The sequence below is a fragment of the Cavia porcellus genome, unplaced genomic scaffold (assembly GCF_034190915.1).
Source record: "Cavia porcellus strain 051 isolate PalLab524CR breed Dunkin Hartley unplaced genomic scaffold, mCavPor4.1 scaffold_18, whole genome shotgun sequence".
Lineage (NCBI taxonomy): Eukaryota > Metazoa > Chordata > Mammalia > Rodentia > Caviidae > Cavia > Cavia porcellus.
Window position 1 is genome coordinate 63376780 of NW_026947501.1, and position 20615 is coordinate 63397394.

The 20615-nt window shown below is 37.4% G+C and overlaps 1 protein-coding gene across 3 annotated transcripts in view; it reads left to right on the forward strand.

Annotated features, from left to right (window-relative positions):
• Window positions 1–20615, forward strand: part of Fbxl5 (F-box and leucine rich repeat protein 5) — a 55546-nt gene that overhangs the window by 26757 nt on the left and 8174 nt on the right. For 2 of the 3 annotated variants that reach the window (XM_063230149.1, XM_013146583.3), the window contains 6 exons: window positions 1300–1482; window positions 3715–3840; window positions 6831–6979; window positions 7875–7957; window positions 8808–9533; window positions 19482–19630. In XM_063230149.1, the coding sequence (XP_063086219.1) occupies window positions 1300–1482; window positions 3715–3840; window positions 6831–6979; window positions 7875–7957; window positions 8808–9533; window positions 19482–19630 (1416 nt within the window). Of the gene's footprint in view, window positions 1–517; window positions 1005–1299; window positions 1483–3714; window positions 3841–6830; window positions 6980–7874; window positions 7958–8807; window positions 9534–19481; window positions 19631–20615 lie in introns of those variants that run through there. The other variant, XM_063230150.1, reaches the window with a different exon arrangement.

Consider the following 20615-nt stretch of genomic DNA (forward strand, 5'->3'; position numbering starts at 1 on the left):
TTCCTGGCCACCTGTGTGCGGTGTCGCGCTCCCACCCAGCCCTTTGGTCACAGGGAAGGAGGTGCAGTGGTGCTGCAGCACCATGGCGCTGAGCCGTGAGGAGTTTCACAGCCTCGGTGCGCTCAGTGCATTTTCATCCTTGGATACCTTCTGCTGCTGATGGGTTTACTGGGACGTAACCCTGGTGTAGTCAGGGAACACCGCAGTTTACGTCCGTCTTTCCCTACTTGCCATTCTTAGTTTATACCTGGTGATACTCAGGGCACTGTAGGAGAGGGGGTGTTTTTTTATGTGTAGTTAATTTGCAAATACAAGTAAGAAATGCAGATAATGTGTGCTTGCCTTTTTTTCTTAATGGGTTACTTCTTCCTTAGTTTTTCTATTTGTCTTCAATAGCCTTTCTCTTTAAAACACTCTTCAATAAACAATTGGCATCCTTAGGCTAATAAAAATCTTCTGCTTTTTCTAGATGGGCAATAGCAGTGTCATTGCTGTTGAAATAGTCTACAACTTTTTTTAAACTGATCTTTTCTCATTTTACTTAGCAAAGTAGCTGAGATTCATGTTGAAACAAAAATGATTGTATAAGTTAGGCTATGATTAAACCCATAAAACTTGTATGTAAGCTTTACTGTGTAAGGCAGCTTGTGCCTTAGCTACCAAGCTTAAGACCTGTTGCATCTGGTTTAATTGTAGTTATAACTTGAGATTTAAAAGCATCACACTTATTATATTTAATTTTCCCAGTCCTTCAAAGCAAATTGTCTTGCGTTGTGTCTTAAGATATTTTACATTTAAAAAGTGTTGCAGATTTGGTCATAGCATTTCTATATTTAAGTTGCTTTGTAAAGATAACTCAGATATATGTAATGTATGAATGGAAAATGGGTATGTCATTCAAAATGCCTTGCAGATCTCGTAATCTGGCTGACTCTACTACTGTTGATTTAAAGCTGTGTAACCTGTTTGGTTCCTTTTTCAAATGATGCTACTTATACTATAAAGTGAGTATTGTTTTTTCTGTGATGTCTTTGTAAGAGGAAGTCAATTCTGTGTTCATTTTGTAGCTCTCACTGAAGAAGTGTGATCTGGGCTGTGATAGTTTAACTACGAGTTCTTGACAAGCTCAGCATCTGCATGTTACCTCTATTAGGTGTTACTTCCTTTTCACATCCTGTAAGCAGAAAGGAATTAACTTCAGGCACTGTGCTTTGCTTATAAAGCATAATTTTAATTTCTTACTACATTTGCTCTTACAGCCTTTCCTGCTAAAGTTTTTTTTTTTTTTATAAATTTCAGAAGCAGAAGTGGCAGAGCACTCAACAGGTATAACCCATCTTCCACCTGAGGTAATGCTGTCGATTTTCAGTTACCTTAATCCTCAAGAATTATGCCGGTGCAGTCAAGTCAGCACCAAATGGTCTCAGCTGGCAAAAACTGGATCCCTTTGGAAACATCTTTACCCTGTGCATTGGGCCAGAGGTAGGTAAATGGGATTTTTAATTTGTTTTAAAAATATGTCAGTACATTTTTCTAGATGAATACTCATAGTCATTGAGAAGGGTAGGAAGAGAAATTCTTGAGATCATTGCCAAAAAATGCATTTCATACTTAAAAGATATGTTCTTGGTATATATTTCAGAAAAGATAGCAGTGCTGAAGTAGCCATGTGAATTATATGATGTCTACCATTGTCTTCAAAATAGTAAGAAAAAAACAATTGGAAAAGGGAATTTAAAAAATTGGAAAGACTGATAATTATTGAAGTAGCTGTTGAATGCATGGGAATTCGTTATAATAATTCTTTCAGCATTTGACTGGAGTTTTTCATAGTAAAAGGTTAAAAGTAAATGTCACAGATTTTCAGAACTGTCTACATAATTAGTTTGGGTATTCTAAAAGTACAGAATAAATTCTATGAAGTTGTGTGTGTGTGTGTGTGCACGTCTGCACACGCGCGTGGTTGGTAGTTCTCATTCTCTGAATCATAGTCTCATACCCATTTCATTGTGGTAAGTTACTTTCACATGTGAACAGTTAAAAATTTTTTTCTTGAGGATATAATGGATCATGGGTTAAATGCAAGTAATATGATCCACGTTTTTCTGTCACTGAAGTAACACTTCTATGTGAGTATTAACTCAGAATTCATATGAACTTTTAAAATAACTTTCTCTTACATGTGGCTGTGTGACTTTTAACATGCAAATATGAATGTCACATAATTTTCTCTGACTAAATTTAAGTCTTGAAGCAGTTTGTTACAGTAATATGTAGGACTTTTTTTGTGTCTCTTGGTTTGTTTGTTTTTGAGGTAGGGGCTTGTGGTGTTACCCAGGCTGGTCTGTAACCTGTTACCCACCTTCTTCAGTGTCCTGCAAGCTGGAACCACAGGAACATGGCATCTCAGCTTGTAGTGTTTTAAAAATAAGTGGTAGATACTAGTTTTATTTATTCATTTTTCTGTTTGTTTATTTGATACTGGGAGTCAAACTCCAACCTTATGCTTGCCAGGCAGGTGCTGTGCTTTTGAGCTACATCCCCAAACCTATTTAGTGTTTCTTGAGTAAAGCTATTTGGAATATTGCAATTGACTTGTATAATTCAAATGAATAGAATTATCTTTATGTGAATTAATTTTTAATAGGATGATGGAATATTGAGTAAAAAGGCAAATATGGATGTATGAAGTACTTTTACTAAGGTTTCTTTCTTATCAAATGTGATTTCCTCTGCTAACTTTTATGAAGTCACCTGAATTTTAAATATGGGTTTTTTTTTGTTTCTAATATATGTAAACAAAAAATCCTAGTAATATGTTTATTTATGGCATTTGTATTGAGTGGCTTTACCTTCTTCCAATGTATACTTAAATATCTGGAAGACAGTTTTGCTTTTTCTGTGTTTGGATATTATACTGGAGTCTAGCAACCTGGGTTAGAGGTCAAGATTGTGCCAATCATACTATAGCCTCTAGGTCACCCACCACAGAATGGAAAATGTCAGTGTTCTGTAGGTTGAGAAACTTTGAGTTAGATGTAATGTTAAAAGTTTAGTAAATTCTGTATTGCCTTACTTCATGATGATATAATTTAGTTGCAGTATAATCTCCAGGGTCTAAAAATGTATGCTTTTGCTTTACCTTAATTTTTCCTTTTTGAGTCCACCCACATTTTTCTGACTTGTGCTTGTCATCGTAATAAGGCTATTGCTGAAGCCACTGTGAAGCCACAGTAGGGGAAAAAGGTTAGGCTGCTTCAATGACTTTTAAAAATTGCCTGTAAGACTATTGATAATTATTTTCCTTGGAAATGGAATTATAACCATTGAGCTTATTTGTATAAAAGGTGAACTTGAAAAACCTTGTACATAGAGAGTAGATATATAGCAGGCATATAGCAGACTATAAGTTTTTGTAATTATTTTCCATAGTTTTGAAGAGTAAGGTTTACTTTGGGAAAATGTCAGTTGTTGTATGGTTGGTTAATAATTTTATCTGAAGTCACACCATCAGTTCTTTTCAGTGCATTTGAAATTGAATGCTTTACTTACTTAAGTGTAGTTTGTAAGTGATTCTAAAAATAGCTATTTCATTGTCTGGGGCTAGTACATCTTTTGTGTATAGAGATTTTTATTGTAAATAGGTATCTTTGTTTGGTAAAAATAGATTTCTTATCTTACTTTGTAACTCTCACTTGTTTGTTCACCGAGTAGGGGACTGGTACAGTGGTCCTGCTGCTAACCTTGATACTGAGCCCGATGAAGAATGGGTGAGAAGCAGGCGAGATGAGAGTCGTGCTTTTCAGGAGCGGGATGAAGATGCTGATATAGACGAATCTGGTGAGCTGGGCTTGGCGTTAAAGTTAGTACATGTTGTTTTAGTGACTGACATTTTAGTGCTTATTGCTAACATTCCTGTGTTTGGTGTTTTTGGAAGAAATTTGTTTTTAAGCCTACTACTTTTTAAAATTTGAAGGAATAATAAGTAAACAAAATTTATTCTAATTGAAGTGGTTTAAATGTGCATTGTATTGCTTCCTGTGTGTCTTTATATTAAAATTTAAAAATGATACCCAGTTCCCCTATGAGAATAAAGTGTATTTATTACAGAACTTCATCACTTACATTGTGCTTTTTAGAGGCAGTTAATGAATCAATTCCTCAGCCTTACTGAGTTGTCTGTGTCCCGAGGAAGGAGATGAGGTGTTGAGTGCTTATTCATCTGTGAGGTTGTAACACTTGCCTCTGGAGGGAGTTGTCCTTGAAGATTCTGGTTGAGGTGTAGCTCAACAGCAGAGCACCTGCCTACTGTGTGGAAGGCTCTGGGTTTAAGTCTCAGCCCTGCAACCCCTCCAGATGTTTTCATACATGAAACTTTTATAATTGGCTATTCTCTCCCTAACCTTGCTTATCAATGGCTGTATTTATCTAGAAAAACGTATTGACATTTTTTTTAAACAAACTGAGAATTTCATTTACCTGTCTGTGGCCCAGTGTACAGGGTACAGATTTTCTTATTTTGAGACATGGTTTTGCCAGGTTCTCAGGCTGGGCTTCAACTTGGCAGTCCTCTTACTCCGTCTCCCCAGTGCTAGGATTTCAAGCATGCATGAGCTTGACTGGCTGCAAACTAGCATGTTTAAGCAGTATCCAATGACACTCTGAGATAGGAAGTCATAAGATACACTTTCATAGCGTAGCCATTCATTATGTACTTGGAAAGTTCAAGAGTTTATCAGAATGTTTTCCTACCCACTTAGAACTCAGAGGTGGAGGAGAATTTAGAATACATAATTCTCAATTCAAGGTGTGTAATGAAAAATGCTGTAGTAGAAGTGCGTATGGATGCTGTTCTTGGATGTAGAGGAGGAAGACAGAAGTTCTGTTTTAGATACCATTCTAGAAAAAAACTACTGAGAGATAATGAAGTAGAAAAATAACAGTTTTCTACCTGCTAAAACAAACTGTAGGGGATTCTGGGTTAGAATGGTGTATTTTACTTACAGCTGCTCCAGTGGGAGCTAAATGTGGAAAGTGAGAACTGCCGTGTCTGGTTTTGGAAGGTGCTTTGTAAGGGGAGTTGCATCCGCTCAGACCTGCTGCTGTGCATCCTGGGTGGGGGGATGGGGGGGACTCTGTCCAAGTGTGAGGGACTCGGTGATGAGCAGAAGGGGAGAAAGTGCACTGGCCTTGCAGAGCTGAAAACATGGAGATGGGAGGCGGAGAAGTGTTGTGGAGAAAAAGAAGGGAAATGTGCCAGAAAGAAAGGGAAGAAGTTGCCATCTTTAAAAGAGTGATTTAGTTTCCCCTAGATTTGAGTGAAAACTCAAAGGAGGTAAAGTCTTACTTGTCACCTTAGGGAAGAATTGATTTCTCATCTCTTGAAAATTAACCCCAGAATCTATGATATAGAGGATGAATCGAGGCTTTTGTGTGTTTGTCTGAATACTTGAGAGAAGAGCCAGGTGTGGTGGTGCACACCTGTCATCCTAGTGGATGGGAGGCTGTGACAGGAGGATTGCTGCAAGTTTGAGGGTAGCCTGAGCTACAAAGTGAGCTCAAGACCAGCCTACACTACCTAGTGAGACCCCACCTCAAAAAACCAAACCCAAACAAAGAAAGCTATGAAGATTGGAGTTAAGGTTTGTATGCTTAGCACCTGTGAGTACTGGGTTTAGTTGCCTTCCTTACCTTACCTTCCCAAAGGAAAAACAGATTGAGTCATTTGGAAGACAGTGTTCTCCATCTCATTTGTGGGTGAGCTCCAGGCTCCCCTGTGGACCTGCCTTCTGCTCAGCACTGTGTGCAGCTTGGGTGTCTTTACTCCTCAGGCGGAGGTGACCGACCACTCACCACGTTTTTGTGTTTCGTAGAGATTTTACAGTAAGCAGTGCACATGTACATAAGGAGGGCTACAGAAAGTAAAGGATTGGAAATGAAGTCGTAGTAGAGTAAACAGGGCTCATTGAGAGAATTTTTATTTCTTTGTGTTTTACATATGTGTCTGGTGAAGGAGAAGTTTAAGATAATAGATACAGATATGAAGCAATTAGTTACAAATCATTTTCTTCATTTATAATCCTTTTGTCCACTGTTTTACTTTATTTTTTTCACTTTTATTTTAAATTAGTCTTCCTTGACTTTAAACTTTTCTGTTTAGAGAGATTCAAGTTAGGCCTTTACATAATAAGGACAATAACAATAGAATCTTGAGAAAATATTTAAAATTATTAGTTCCTTTTTAATGTAGTATCTTTTAAAATATAAAACTGGCATTTTAAAATAAATTTTTTTGTGTGGTGGTGGTTATATTAGTGCAACCTGTTGTAAACATGCAAGTTGAATACATCCCTGTCCTTTTAAAAATTGTTTTACTTTGAGAAAGTGTCAGTGAGAAGGGGGCCAAGCTGGGCTCGGGATTTCAGTTCCTCTGCTCTGTCCTCCCTGGGATTACGGGGGTGGGCCATGCTCATTTTTAACTTCTTAATGATTTTAAGATACCTTCCTTTGCTTGATTCATTATGTTCAGGCTGAGTGTCATTTCATATATGTTCAGATTTGTGTCCTTATTTCAGTAGAATAACTGATTATACATTTAACCATGTGTCTTTTCTTTTGATATATATTCTATTTTCCCTTGAAGAGCATTGCTATCTTTAAGTATTCAGAGTTCTTTTAAAAGTTTACTTTATTGCCTGAAATTGGAGTTGCTTGAGAAGGGAGTTTAGAGACAGCACAAAATATTTCATAGTTAACAGCTGGCTAGTCTTTAAGTACTGTAATTGTAATTAGTGTGTTGAAATCTTAGATTTTTGAATTCATCTTTACAGAAGAGTCTGCAGAGGAGTCGACTGCTATCAGCATTGCACAAATGGAAAAACGCTTACTCCATGGCTTAATTCATAATGTTCTGCCGTATGTCGGTACTTCTGTAAAAACTTTAGTGTTGGCATACAGCTCTGCAGTTTCCAGCAAAATGGTATGTACATGTTAGCAATAGCTTGGGAACTAAGACAAATAGTAGTGATACAGCTTTGGTTTATTATTGAGCTTAATTACGGGAATAATATGGTGAGTGCCTTCTGAATAGATATGTACACTACTGAGTCTCGTATTGTTTTAGTTCTTAGAAAAATCTTTTTTGCGTGAGTATCATTGCTTACATGTTATGGATGAGATAACCAGACTGGGAAAGGTTAAATACTGTACTCAGATGTAGGTAAGATGGTCAAGTGAAATAAAATCACTGTTTTTGGTTTTTGCAGTACTGGTAATTGAACCCAAGCAAGACTTGAGAGCTGCGCTACATCTCCAGCTGTTATAAAAAAAATTTGCCTTCAAATTTTGAGGCAGGGTCTTGCTGAATCATTATATAAGACTGTGCTCAAATTTATGATCTTGTCTCAGCCTCCCAGAGTGCTAGGATTCAGTCCTGAACCACCTTAATGATGTCTGTGAAAGTGCATCTTATGAATTCCTACGTCAGTGTATATTGAAGACTTCTAAAACACATTAGTTTGCAGCCAGTCAAGCTTATGTATGTTTGAAATCCTAGCATTGGGGAGACGGGGGTAAGAGGTTTGCAAGTTCAAGCCCAGCCCGGGCTCAAAATTAGAAAAATTAAAATGGCTCTGGGTTCAGTCCCCAATACTGGGAAAGAAATTCCTAAGTGGTACCTCACAACATTAACATAGGTTCTCAGGGATTTGAGCCTAGAATATGTATTTGCAATGTGCTATTCAGGTGACTTTTTTTTTTTTTTTTTTAAACATGCACTTGAGTTTGAGGACCGCTGGATTATACTTACTAGTGAGTGCCTATTGCTTCTCTGACTAAAGATGTGCTGATCTTTATGGCAGCTCTTTCTCCCTTAGGTTAGGCAGATTTTAGAGCTTTGCCCTAACTTGGAGCATCTGGATCTTACTCAGACTGACATTTCCGATTCTGCATTTGACAGGTTAGTTATTTTAAAATATTTAAACTATAATGGATTATTAGTGGAATTATTTTCTCGTTCATTTACATCATGACAGTTTAATCATGCTGTTATTTTTTACTGCTCATCTTGTTTGGCTATAACTTGATAGCAACGTCCATTTCTTTTTCTGCTATCCACTACTCCCAGCTGATCCAAAATTTCTATCATTTTGCCATATCTGTAACCAGGTACTGACTGTATTAGGCCTTTGAGCTTTGCTTTACAACCGTGGATTTGTGCTGCATGTGTGTAAGGTTTCATTTGGCCTTACGCCCTTTGGCACAGCTTCCTTTGTATTTTTAGAGTACCACTCATTCCAGCTGTACTTTCTGTACACATCTACTTTCTGTAGATTACGTTTTGTTGTATACTACCAATTTCCCCTTTATTCCGGTGTGCCCCCTCCCATGCTAGTATATTATTTCAGAGAGAAAGATCTTTCTCCTGTCTAAGGCCAGTTACCTAATTTCTGGATAGTGTTTCTTAGGTACTTTCCTCCATTAAGCCTTAGATATTGTCCTTCTCTTATACGTGTATAATATTTTTGCCCTGCCAATTACGTTCAGGATAATAAACAAGTTTTATACTTACCCTTCTGCCATCCTATCTGTTATGTTAGCAGTACTGTTAATTTCTAATGAATGTCACTTTGTTTTTATATGCTTAACACCAAAAGTATTACCTTGTAACGGTAAATATTTAGCAGATACTTGTGTGATAATATTAGATGTAAAATCTGTTTTTCTAACATCCAACTATACAAATGTAGTCAGATAATTTGAAGAATTTAACAACATATACTAGTAGTCTTGTTACCTCTTAATTGTAGTTGGTCTTGGCTTGGTTGCTGCCAAAGTCTTCGGCATCTGGATCTGTCGGGATGTGAGAAGATCACAGATGTGGCTCTAGAGAAGATTTCTAGAGCTCTTGGGATTCTAGCATCTCATCAGAATGATTTCCTGAAAACTACTCCAAGCAGAATTACTGCAGCTAAATGGAAAGACAAAGACATTACTATGCAGTCTACCAGGCAGTATTCCTGTTTGCGCGATTTAACTCAAAAAGGCATTGCAGAAGAAATAGACAGTGAGCACACCTGGACTAAGCCTGTTTCTTCTGAAGGTTTTACTTCTCCGTATGTGTGGATGTTAGATGCTGAAGATTTGGCTGATATTGAAGATGCAGTGGAATGGAGACACAGAAACGTTGAAAGTCTCTGTGTAATGGAAACAGCATCCAACTTCAGTTGTTCCTCGTCTGGTTGTTACAGTAAGGATATTGTTGGACTAAGGACTAGTGTCTGCTGGCAGCCACATTGCGCTTCTCCGGCCTTTGCTTATTGTGGCCATTCATTCTGTTGCACAGGAACAGCTCTAAGAACTATGTCAGCACTCCCAGAGTCTTCTGCAATGTGTAGGAAAGCGTTAAGGACTACATTGCCTAGGAGGAAAGACTTACTTGAGTTTGGGAGTGAAAAATCTGATCAAGAGACTGGACGTGTACTTTTGTTTCTCAGTCTGTCTGGCTGTTACCAGATTACAGACCACGGTCTCAGGTGAGTAACCAAAGGAGTAGGAAATGGTCACACTTTCATTTTCATGTCAAATAGGAAAGCTTGATGTAAATTATCCCTTGCAGTGTATTTATTTAAACAAGAAAGTTGACAAAAGGGGTTCTATTTCAGAGTGTTGGAATAATATAACTTACATAGTTTAAATCTGTTGCAATATGTAGAGCAATGTAAATTTTTTTCTTCCTATAAAGAATGTCTGCAACTTTGATAAACATAGATCTGTAAGTTGTATTGGCATTTGTCAGGCTATAGTCTATAAACATGGAAGTCTTTTGCATTTATTTGGATTGTTTTTAATTTTAGCAGTGGTTTATACTTTGTAGCATACAACTCGTTCATCTTGGTTGATTCCTATGTGTTTAATTCTCATCGATGCTGTTGTAAGTGAAATCATTTTGTTTTGTAGATTGTATATAGAAACACAGCTGAGGGGCGTGTGTCGATTCTGTGCTTTTCATTAAATTATTCTAACAGATTTTTGGTTGAATTGGAATTTTCTGTGCATACAGTAATATCGTCTCTAAAGACATAATTTTACTTTACAGTTTGTACACATTTTGCTTCTTTTTCTTATTTAATTTCTCTGGCCAGAACTTCCAGACCTGTGTTAAGTAGATGTGGGGTGAGCACTTTGTCTTGCTCTTATGGGGAAGGAGTTTCAGTCCTATGCCCACGAACGTGATGTTAGCTCTGGGTTTTTCATAGGTGAAAAACTTGCCTTTTATTTCTGTTCACTAGACTTTTGTTTTTCTTACGAAAGTGTATTAGATTTTGTTAGTGCTTTTTCTGAATCAGTTGAGGTGATCTTGTGGGTTTTTTTGTGGTGACATAGTGAATTATGTTGACTTTCACATGCTGAAAGTTGATGAAACACACATGGTCATGGTATACCATTGTTTTAGTGTCCTGATCAATTCAGTTCCTGGTTGTGTGTCTTCATGTTCACTAATTTTTTCTGCAGTGGCAATTACTGTTCACTGCTAACTTCGTCCAGTGCATATTTTGTTTCATATATTGTATTTTTCATCTCATTTGGCAATCTGTCTCTTTCCACATACACAGGTATATACATTGACAGTGTAAATGTACTATAATATATAAACAAAGTCCTATACAAAATTAAATATATAAATCATATAAACATACATTTTATTTAATTGCATTCATAGTTTAATTGTCAATCTTATTTAAAATATTTTTAAAACATTTTTTGTATACACATATTTAAGATATACAACATGATGTTATAGGGTACATACATAGTTATTGTAGTGAAAGAAATTAACATTCCATCTTACACAGTTACCTCTTTTTCTGTCTCATGGCATAGCCATGAGGTACACGTTTGCTTAGCAAAATTCTTGACTGCAGTACACTATAATTAACTATAGTATTCATTTTGAGCTTTAGCTCTTATGATTTGTTCCCATTGTATATGTCTTACTTTATATCATTTAATCCACATCTGTTTCTTCCTCACTAGTAACCACTGTTTTATTCTTTACCTCTACATATTGGTTTATTTTTAAAGATTGTACATATCAACCTGGCTTATTTCATTTAGCATTGATTCTGACATTAGTCAAAGGAATACCATAAATGTACTTTACTGTACCAAGAAACTTGCCTTCTGTATTTGTCTTTTTTTTTTTTTTTTGGTACTGGGGATCAAACTCATCACCTCACACTTGCCAGGGAGGCACTTATACCACTGAGCTAAATCCCTGGCCCTACTTTCTGTATCTAGACTGTTACAGTTCTTACCAAGAAAGGATACTAAACTTTGTTGAGTATTTTCTCTGCACCTGTTGATATGATCCTGTGCTTTTTTTTTTTTTTTCGTATTAATACATTGATTGATTTACTTGGGTTCAGCTACCTTTGCAGGCCAAAGATAAATTCTATTTACTTATGATATTTTGTTTTGATGTGTTGTTTCATTTGATTTCTGAATATTTTACCTAGGAGTTTTGCATCACTGTTCATCACAGATGTTTGGCCTATACTTTTTGTGGTATCTTTGAGGAATCAGAGTGAAGATGGACTTGCAAAATGTGTTAGGAAATACATGCCCTAGCCTTAATTTTTGGGAGAGTGTGACAAGTATTGTATTCTTTGAAGGATTTGTAGTAATCAACTGAAAGCCATCTCCTATATTCTTGGGCTTTTCCTTAGTGGGCTTTTGAAAATTACTCCTTTTGTATTAATATTTACTATTGATTGGCTCAGATTGTCTATTTCTTCCTGATTCAACCTTGGTGGGTTGTATTTTCTTAGAACTTTATCACTTTCCATTAGGTTTTCAAGTTTGTTACCACATAATTATTGATATGGTCTCTTGTGATCCTTTTTTCCTTCTAATCAGATATTTCTACATTTTAGATACACATAATGATCATATTTATTATGGAAATTTGTGCCTATACATGATATAACTTATTTTTCCTCTATTTACAAAATCCTTATTTCCATTTTTTTCTTCCATTCTTTTATTTCCTTCCTTTCCCCTCTGCCTCTTCCTTTGTTCTCCCCCTTGAACATTTTCTTTGTATTTCACAATATTTGTTACACATTTTGGTTCTTATTTACATTTTCAGTTTCTCACATCAGAGAAACAGTGTGGTATTTACACATGTGTGTCCCAATTTATTTTGTAATCCTTTTTGTTTCCAAGATGCCTGCTGTGGTGGTGTCTATTTTCTCATTTTATATATTTGAATCTTATTTTTAATATAACTGAAGATTTGCTGATTTTTCTGTTCTCTGTTTCTGGTCTCATTTTTTCATGTCCTTCCTTCTGCTAGCATAATATTGTTTTATTTCCCGAAGGTGCTAATTTTCTTTTTTTTATTCATTTATTTATTTTTTGAGCTCTTTAACTCTGTGGCAGTGACAGATCAGGTTTTATTCCTTGGTGATGATATGTGAGAAAAGGTGTGTGTGTGACTTTTGAATTGTTAATATGATACTTATTGCTAGAAGCTTTCTCTTAGAACTACTCTTGCTGCGGTTTTAGTATAGTAGAAGTTTTGCTATATTTTTGCCTGAAAACATTTCAAATTTCTTTTTTGATTTTTACTTTGATCCATTGGTTTTAGGGGGGGGCATGTTTAATTTACATGTATATGTGAATTTTCCAAAATTGTTCCTATTGTTAATTTCTAGTTTCACACTTTTTTTTTCTGTTGTATGGATTTTTGAGACAGGGTCCTACCACGCAGGTCAGGCTGTGCTTAAACTCATCATGTAGTTCAAGCTGGCCCTAAAGCTCATAGAGACCCTCTTGCCTCAGCCTTGTAAGTGCTGGGATTATGGGCTTGGAGCACCACATCAGGCTCTAGTTTTATACTCCTGTTGGAAGCAATATTGACATGATTATCAGTTTGGTGGCAGTATTTCCTTATTGATTATTTTCTCTGGTTTACCTGTTCATTGTTGAGAGTAGAATATTGAAGTTCCTTATTACTGTTGAATCGCTCATTTTCTCCAACTTTATGTCCAACAATACTTGTTTTATTGAATTGAGTACTCAATTGTTGGGTGCATTTTTTTTTAGTTTTAAATGATGATTTTCTGTGTCTTTTTCACTTGAAGCCTATTTTAGCTGATGGAAGTACAGCCATTCCTGATCTCTGTGGTTTCCATTTGTGTGGCTATCTTCTCCTATCTGTTTAGCTTCAATCTATGTTTCACCTAAAGCCAGTGTGAATTTCTTAGTAGATAGCATGTAACACAGTTGGGTCTTCTTTTCAGCCCATTCCTCAGACATTCTGTCTTTTTTGGAGGTGGGGGAGGATTGGGGATTGAACTCACGACCTGGCGTTAGCCAGGCAGGCGCTTATACCACTGAGCTAAACCCCCGGCCCCTGTTCTGTCTTTTGATTAGAGACTTTAATCTATTTGCATTCAGTGTAATTATGAGTGGGTAAGAATTTACATATTAGTCAGTTTCCCCATTGCTGGTACAAAATAACCTTTGAATTTAAAAGAGTAGTGGTTTAGTTTAGTTGTTTTAAAGGGTGCCCTTCACAATGGGGCGATTCTAAGATAGAACATTGTAATAGAACACGGCGTGCTGGAAAAAACTCCTCACTTCATGGAGCTGGATGCAGAGCACAGGGAGGAGCACTGGCCCCCCAGCGGCCCAGCTGCAAAGACTGTCAGAGGGTTAATCTGAGGGAGGTGTGATCCGGCCACTTCTCAGGGCCTCTTAATCCAGTCAGGTTGATTGTTAAGTATAGTTTACACAGTTCAGCTGTTTGGTTAATTGTTTTGTAGATCTTTTGTTCTTTCCTTCCTTGAATATTGTTTGTTACTAGATCATTTTCTATAAAGTCTTTTGATTCTTTTTATTATCTACGTATTTGCTGTAGTTATCCACTTTATGGTTAGCACGAAGCTCCTGTAAAACATCTGAAAGTTAGAGTAGACTGCTTCATACTGATAACTTCAGTTGCCTACACAACCTCTGGACTTGTATCCTGCATCTAACACGTTGTATTTGTGATGTAAAATACATTTTTTTTCTTTTTCTTTTCTTTTTTTTTTTTCCTCCTTCCCAAATCTCCTTTTAGATGTTTCAAGTTTTCCTGTGGTTTAGGATTTCTCTTGTTATAGTTCATCATAAACCTAACTTTGTTGAATGTATTTGTTTAAACAAAAAAACCCAATGTTACAAAATTTCAATACAATAGACTAACAATTGTTAATATATTACACATTGATGTCTTCAAAGTAGTTGCTCAGATTATAAGACATAGGCATGGAGAATGATCAGTGAAAGCACAAACTGTCTTTTTGATGAACAGAGATTAGTAGTATAGTTATCTGTCTTGTGTGTGTGTATGTGTGTGTGCGCGTGCATGTGTGCGTATGTATGTATATGATCTTTTCCCTTTCTTTCTCTTTTCCCCCAAACACAGATGTTCTTTCCTTTTGAGCAGTTTATTTCCTTTTCAAAATATCTATTGTACATTTTGGAACTTACTCTTTTCAGTTTTTTGTACTAGGGAAACAAGACAATGTTTACACACTTGAGTCTGATTTATTTCACTTACAAATATGATCTTTCGTTGCATCCATTCACCTATAAAAGCCGTGACTTTGTCCTTCTTTATAGCTGAACGTCTTTTTTATTTAAAGAGAAAGAAAAAAAACCAGAAAAACAGGGTAGAAACAATTCAGAATTTCAGAAAAATAAAGAGTAAGAAATCACCAGTTGATAAGTTACACACCATCATCTTAGAAATAGTTGCCCGAGTTACAAAATTGTGATACTCAAATAATGACACTGTTTTTTTTTTTTTTTTTTTTTTTTTTTTTTTTTTGTCTTTTTCGTTTTTATCGGTACCAGGGATCGAACTCACGACTGCCTGCTTGGAAGGCAGGTGCTTATGCTGCTGAGCTAAATCCCCAGCCCCAAATAATGACACTGTTAACAGTTCTGCTCAACCCCATCCAACAAGAACTTAGTAATATGGTTATCAGTCCTACACACTTGTTTTTTATCTTAAAGAGGGTAATACTAAACACAGCAAAACAGAACAAAACAGTTTATAAGGGAACAATTTAAAGAAATAAAGATTTCAAAGCAAGTCCACTGGAGATCTTCACTATCTATCTTACTTTCTCTAGTTTTCTTCCAAATAGTTGTCCCCATCTTCACACACATTGAATATATATTGAACATTATAGAACTAACCAAATCATTACAGGATGATGAAGGCTTTTTAGGTCTTTAAGACCTGATTTTGGGAAAGTCATTAATGACTACCATGTTTCTCAGCCTCTTCGTAGTAGTTGTTTTTGTCTTTATGTATGCTGAAATTGAACATAAGAGACTAGACTAATATCACTCTGAACAGTAAATGATAGTATTGCTAGATTTTATATCATAATGCTACAGAATTAGCATTGGGTTTCTTAGTGTCTCTTCTTCAGAGTATCTGTTCATTACGTCGTGTATTATATAACCCGTTCCCATAAATAGTTTAGAAACTCTCCCCATGTGTGAATCTCTACATGCACATCTATCCTTTCTGTGTTATAGGGAAAATAAGACAATAAAATAAATTCCTAGAAAAATACGAAATGAAAAAGACATATAGGACCACACTATTAGGTGATCTACAGTAGTTGCTATGCTTTCTCTTGTTGTTTTCAATAGAATTGTCCACATCGTCAGGCATATCATTGAACATAACATTACATAGCTATTTTAATAAAAACACAACTTTGAAAACATCATAGGACTTGAAAGCAGTTAATAATCAAAAACAGAATGAGTATCTTTTACATCTTGCTATCATCAGAGTAGTTGCCTCTACTCTTAGACTTGATACTATCAAGCATACCAAGTTTGAATAAAATCAGTCGAGGCTAAACATCTGTCTTACAAACCAGCTTCAAATAAGATCAGTCATAGTAAGACAATGTAAGTAATGCAGGGTTTCAGTGTAAGTTAATAGGAAATTAAGGATAGTTACCGTGGTATAACCTGCTATTTTTGGATTAGCTGTCTGTGCCCTCAAATCTAATATGAGTAGACAGACCAGAACAAAATATAATCAAACTGAACAGAGTGATAAGACTACCGTAACTTTTAAAACCTGATATACTATTAACAATGTCCTCTGCCTTCCTTTCTTAGACAGTTCCTCCCCTTTCCCTTTTTCAGGATGCTTTGTATATTTTGGGTCCCACTAGCTCTTTTAGTTTTTAGATTAGGGTGCCAACCTGTTGTCTATCTTGAGTGTTGCTAAACCTTTTTACCTCTGAGCTTGATCTTGAGCTGTACTCCTTTACTTACTAAAGTCACAAGGTTGTCCTTCCTTCCAGCTGTGTAGTTCTACACTGCCCAAAAGTGTCATAGCTTTCCAGTCTATCGGCGGCTGCTGGACGAGTTGCCCCTATTTCTCTCTGGTTTCCTGTCACATACAGCATTGTTTTCTTTGACTCTCAGTTTATTAACACTCTTTCAGGTTGAGTGTATCTCCTATTCAGAGCATCTCGATGGATCCTGTCTCCTAATCTACTCTGCCTGTGTTTCTTTTTTGTTAGTGTATCAGGGCTATCTGTATTAAAGATTATAGCTTACTGTCTCTGCCTCATCTCTGCTATTCTATTCTTCGGCTATTGTTTGTCCACTTTACTCCTTCATTCCATTGACTGCCCGATTCATTGAGGCCTCTCTGTCACTCTTGCTGGAATCCTGGTATTTTTTCCTCTCTCTCTCTGGAATGTCCTTCAGTATTTTTTGTAGGGTTGAGTTAGTGGCCATGAACACCCACAGTTCCTCCTTGTCTTGAAAATATCTTGTTTCTCCATTAATTTTGAGAGAGTTTTTCAGGGTACATCAGTCTTGGTTGGAGGTTATTTTCTTTCAGAGATTGGACTATTTCCCCCAGGCTCTTCTCGATTTGAGAGTTTATGTTGAAAAGTCTGTTGTTATTTTGATAATTTTTCCGTTGGAAGTAATCTGCTTCTTTTCTCTGGCTGCTTTTAATATTCTGTTCTTGTGGTGGATTTCTGGAATCTTGATTATTATATGTCTGGGTGTAGATCTGTTTTGGTTGTAGGTGGCTGGAGTTCTGTATTCCTCATTTATCTGGATATCATTTCTTTTTCCTATGCTTGGGAAGTTTTCCTTAATTATATCTGTGAATAGTCTTTGTAGTTCATTTGTAGTTACTCCTGCTTCTTCGCTCACATTTTTTATTCTTAAGTTATAAATCTTCTTGTCTTCTAGCCTTTGAATTGTTTCTTCCTGGTTCCTTATTATTTTAAAGAGATCTTTTCTTTCATAATCACACACCATAAATCTCTTTTCAAGTTTCAAAAGGCTAACCTTAGTTTCTGTCAAGGCATTTTGCCAGCTTTCAATGGAGTTTTTAGTTTTCTGGTAATCTCTTTGGATCTGTTTCATGTATTCTAGATTTTGTTTGTATTTTTCATGAAAGGTTTCTCTTCCTTTTCTGAGTTCCTCCGTTCTTCCACCTGTGTTCTCTTGGGAGGGGCTTATCATTTCTTTAATTAATATTTTTGTATCTTGCCACACTTGGATCAGAAGTACAGTTTTAAATTCGTTTATGAGGTCATGAAGGTATTTCTTTATGTCCACTGATGCTGTGTCTAATATTGCATGATTACTGCACTGGTTCTTCTGTATTTACCTCTTCTGGGCTTATTTTTCCAGGGTCAGTGGCTGGATGTTTTTTTTATTTCTGTCTTTTGTCATGTTTCTGGTTTCTTTCAGACAAGTGTGTGTGTGGGGGGGGGGAGTCTCTGGCCCTCTCCCTATTGTTTAGGGTCTTTCTGAGGAGTGCTTGACTGGGGTTTTGCTGCCCTCCCCAACTTGCTGTTATCTGAGGTATCTAAACTGCCTCCCAAGGGCTTGGGATGTTGCGGGGACACTCACCCCAGGCTGTCCTGTCTAGAGTTCAGGGCGCAGGCAGGCAGGCTCAATTCCCCGAAGCTGGTTGAGCACGGCAGGAAACCAGAAAGTTCTGGCTCTGTATTTTTGATTATTGTCTGAAGAGGTGTTTTCAGAGGCCGATTCGGCGGCTCCATGGGGCTCCGGCTGCATGGACCTGGTGGCCGTGAAGACACACCCACCTGGGGACCTCGGGGGTGCTCTGATGGTGGGGGCCTGCTCAGCTGCAGGCTGGGGTCTTCACGTGAGCAGCCAAGGTTAAGGTGGTGATGCGTTCCAGCAGGTCCGGTTCGTACCCATGATGCTGCAGTGCACCCTTTGGGAAGTCCCCTGAATCGGGGGAGGTGGTGGAGGCGGCAGCAGCCATGGCGATGGCAGGGGTGGGGGCAGCTGGTGGACAACGAGTCGCTCTGCTCCCCCAGCCTCCATTGGGCCCGCAGCGACAGAGTTGGAGTCAGTGGCTGGAGCGTGGTGGCATGGGGATGGCCTGTCTTGGTGCGCCAAGGAGGCGCTCAGGGCTGTATGGACTGTATGTTTGATTGATTCTTCTCACCTTAGTTTCTTTTTGGGATGAAACAATTCCTTGCCCTCTGTTTGGGGCTCTCCACACTGTATTATGTTGAATACTAAGTTGACCATCTCAGGGAACCTCTGTAGCCGGCCGTTACCTATCCGGCATTTTTGCCTTTTTTATCCATTCCTGTGACTGTAGAATATTTGCATGTCTTAGCAGTCATTGCTATTACCTAATTCAGAAGTATTTTCCTTCTTCGCAGAAGGAATCACACACCTATTAATAGTCACTCCCCTTCTCCCTCACATCCCTTCTGTTGCTCTGGGTTTACCTGTTGTCAGATAGTAGTAGTAATAGTGGAATCAGACACTGCCACATAGCCTTTGCATCTGCCTGTTTGCACTTAGTATGTCTTCAAGGTTCATGCAGGCTATGGCATCCGTTAGTACTTTGAAGGTGCATGGTGCTTAATTGTGTGGATGTAGCACCATTATTTAATGGTATTTGGGTTGCTTGTGTTTTGACTGTTAGGAATAATACTGCTGTGAGCAATCATGTACAAGTTTTTGTGTTCACAGTTGTTTTTAAACTTTCAGATGCAAAGGGTAATTGCTAAGTCATACACTGTTTTTGAAAAACTACAATACAATATAGGGTTAAAACTGTAGTAATTGTCTTAATAATTTTCACTTGGAGAATTTGGTAGGGAAACTTAAGTTTGGGGTTCAGTACTTCCTGTCAGTATTGAATTACTATAATGTCCTCATAAAAGAGATTTTTATAGACTTCCTTATTGACTGTTTTTAGGAAAAATTTAGATAATTTTCTGAGTTAAATGTGTTTCTGTGGCAGGGTAAGTCAGTTATCAGTATTTTAGAGAACTTTTAAAACCTTTTTGTTAGGTAAAATTGCAGCCCAGTGGGCCATAGGAGTGTCACGTTTCTCATAGGTAATACGTTCTAAGGCCGCCTTGTTTCTCTTACAGGGTTCTGACTCTGGGAGGAGGGCTGCCTTACTTGGAGCACCTTAATCTCTCTGGTTGTCTTACTGTAACTGGTGCAGGCCTGCAGGATTTGGTTTCAGCTTGTCCTTCTCTAAATGACGAATACTTCTACTACTGTGACAACATTAACGGTAATGCCTTTTAACGATGAGATGATTTTGAAAGAATTACTTTGGAGTATGTTGGCAGTTCTAATAATTTTTGTGGTTTCTGGATTCCTGATACTCAAAAATTGTTTTACTTTCAGTTTTAGTCCTTTAAATTTGATATTTTTAAAATCACATATTTAGTCTCAAAAATTAATTTTTCTGTGGGTTATATTTTAGCCCATAGAAAAGAGCTGTTTAAACATGACTTGTACAATTTATTCTCAGTTGGCTTTCAACATTTAACTAACATTTAACTGTAGCCTTGCCCCACCCATGCCCTGCCCCTTGGGTTCCCACCCACCCACTCCACTGGAGGACACAGCATGGTGTCACTGACCCGATGACTCTGTCCCAGGTTCTGGCTTTTTTGTTTTGTTTTGTTTTTTTAATCTATTAGAGATGTATTTAAAATCTGGAATCAATATTCATATGTTGCATGTCTTGGTTATTTTTCTCTTGTTGCTGGGACAAAATACCCAACTCTCAAAATTAAGGCAGGAAAGGTTTATTTAGCTCACAGTTTGTGGAGGTTTCACTGTAATCAGACTGGCTCTAAAGCAGAGAGGCACCTGGCAGAGGGCAACAGCTCATGGCGGCAGGAAGCAGCACAAGCAACAAGAGCCAAAGGAGAGGAGCATGGAGAGAAGACTCTTTCTGTCCCTTATGTTGTACGTAGCCCACATCCACTTGGGTGTGGCACTCACACCCATAACCCCAGCATTGGCCCATGAGTCAGTCACAGAAGCCCCCATGTCGGCATGAGGCCAAACACAAACCATAACTCTCCATATATAGGTCCCGGCTTCACACACAATAACTGAACGTAGCATACAAGTGATGTCTGTATATTTCAGAAGCAGAGATATGTGCAGCAGAAATTTGGGTTTGTCACACTTAAATTCTTTTTAAACATTTTAAATGATCTTTTATCATGTCTTAGGTGAATTATGCATGATATGACTTAAAC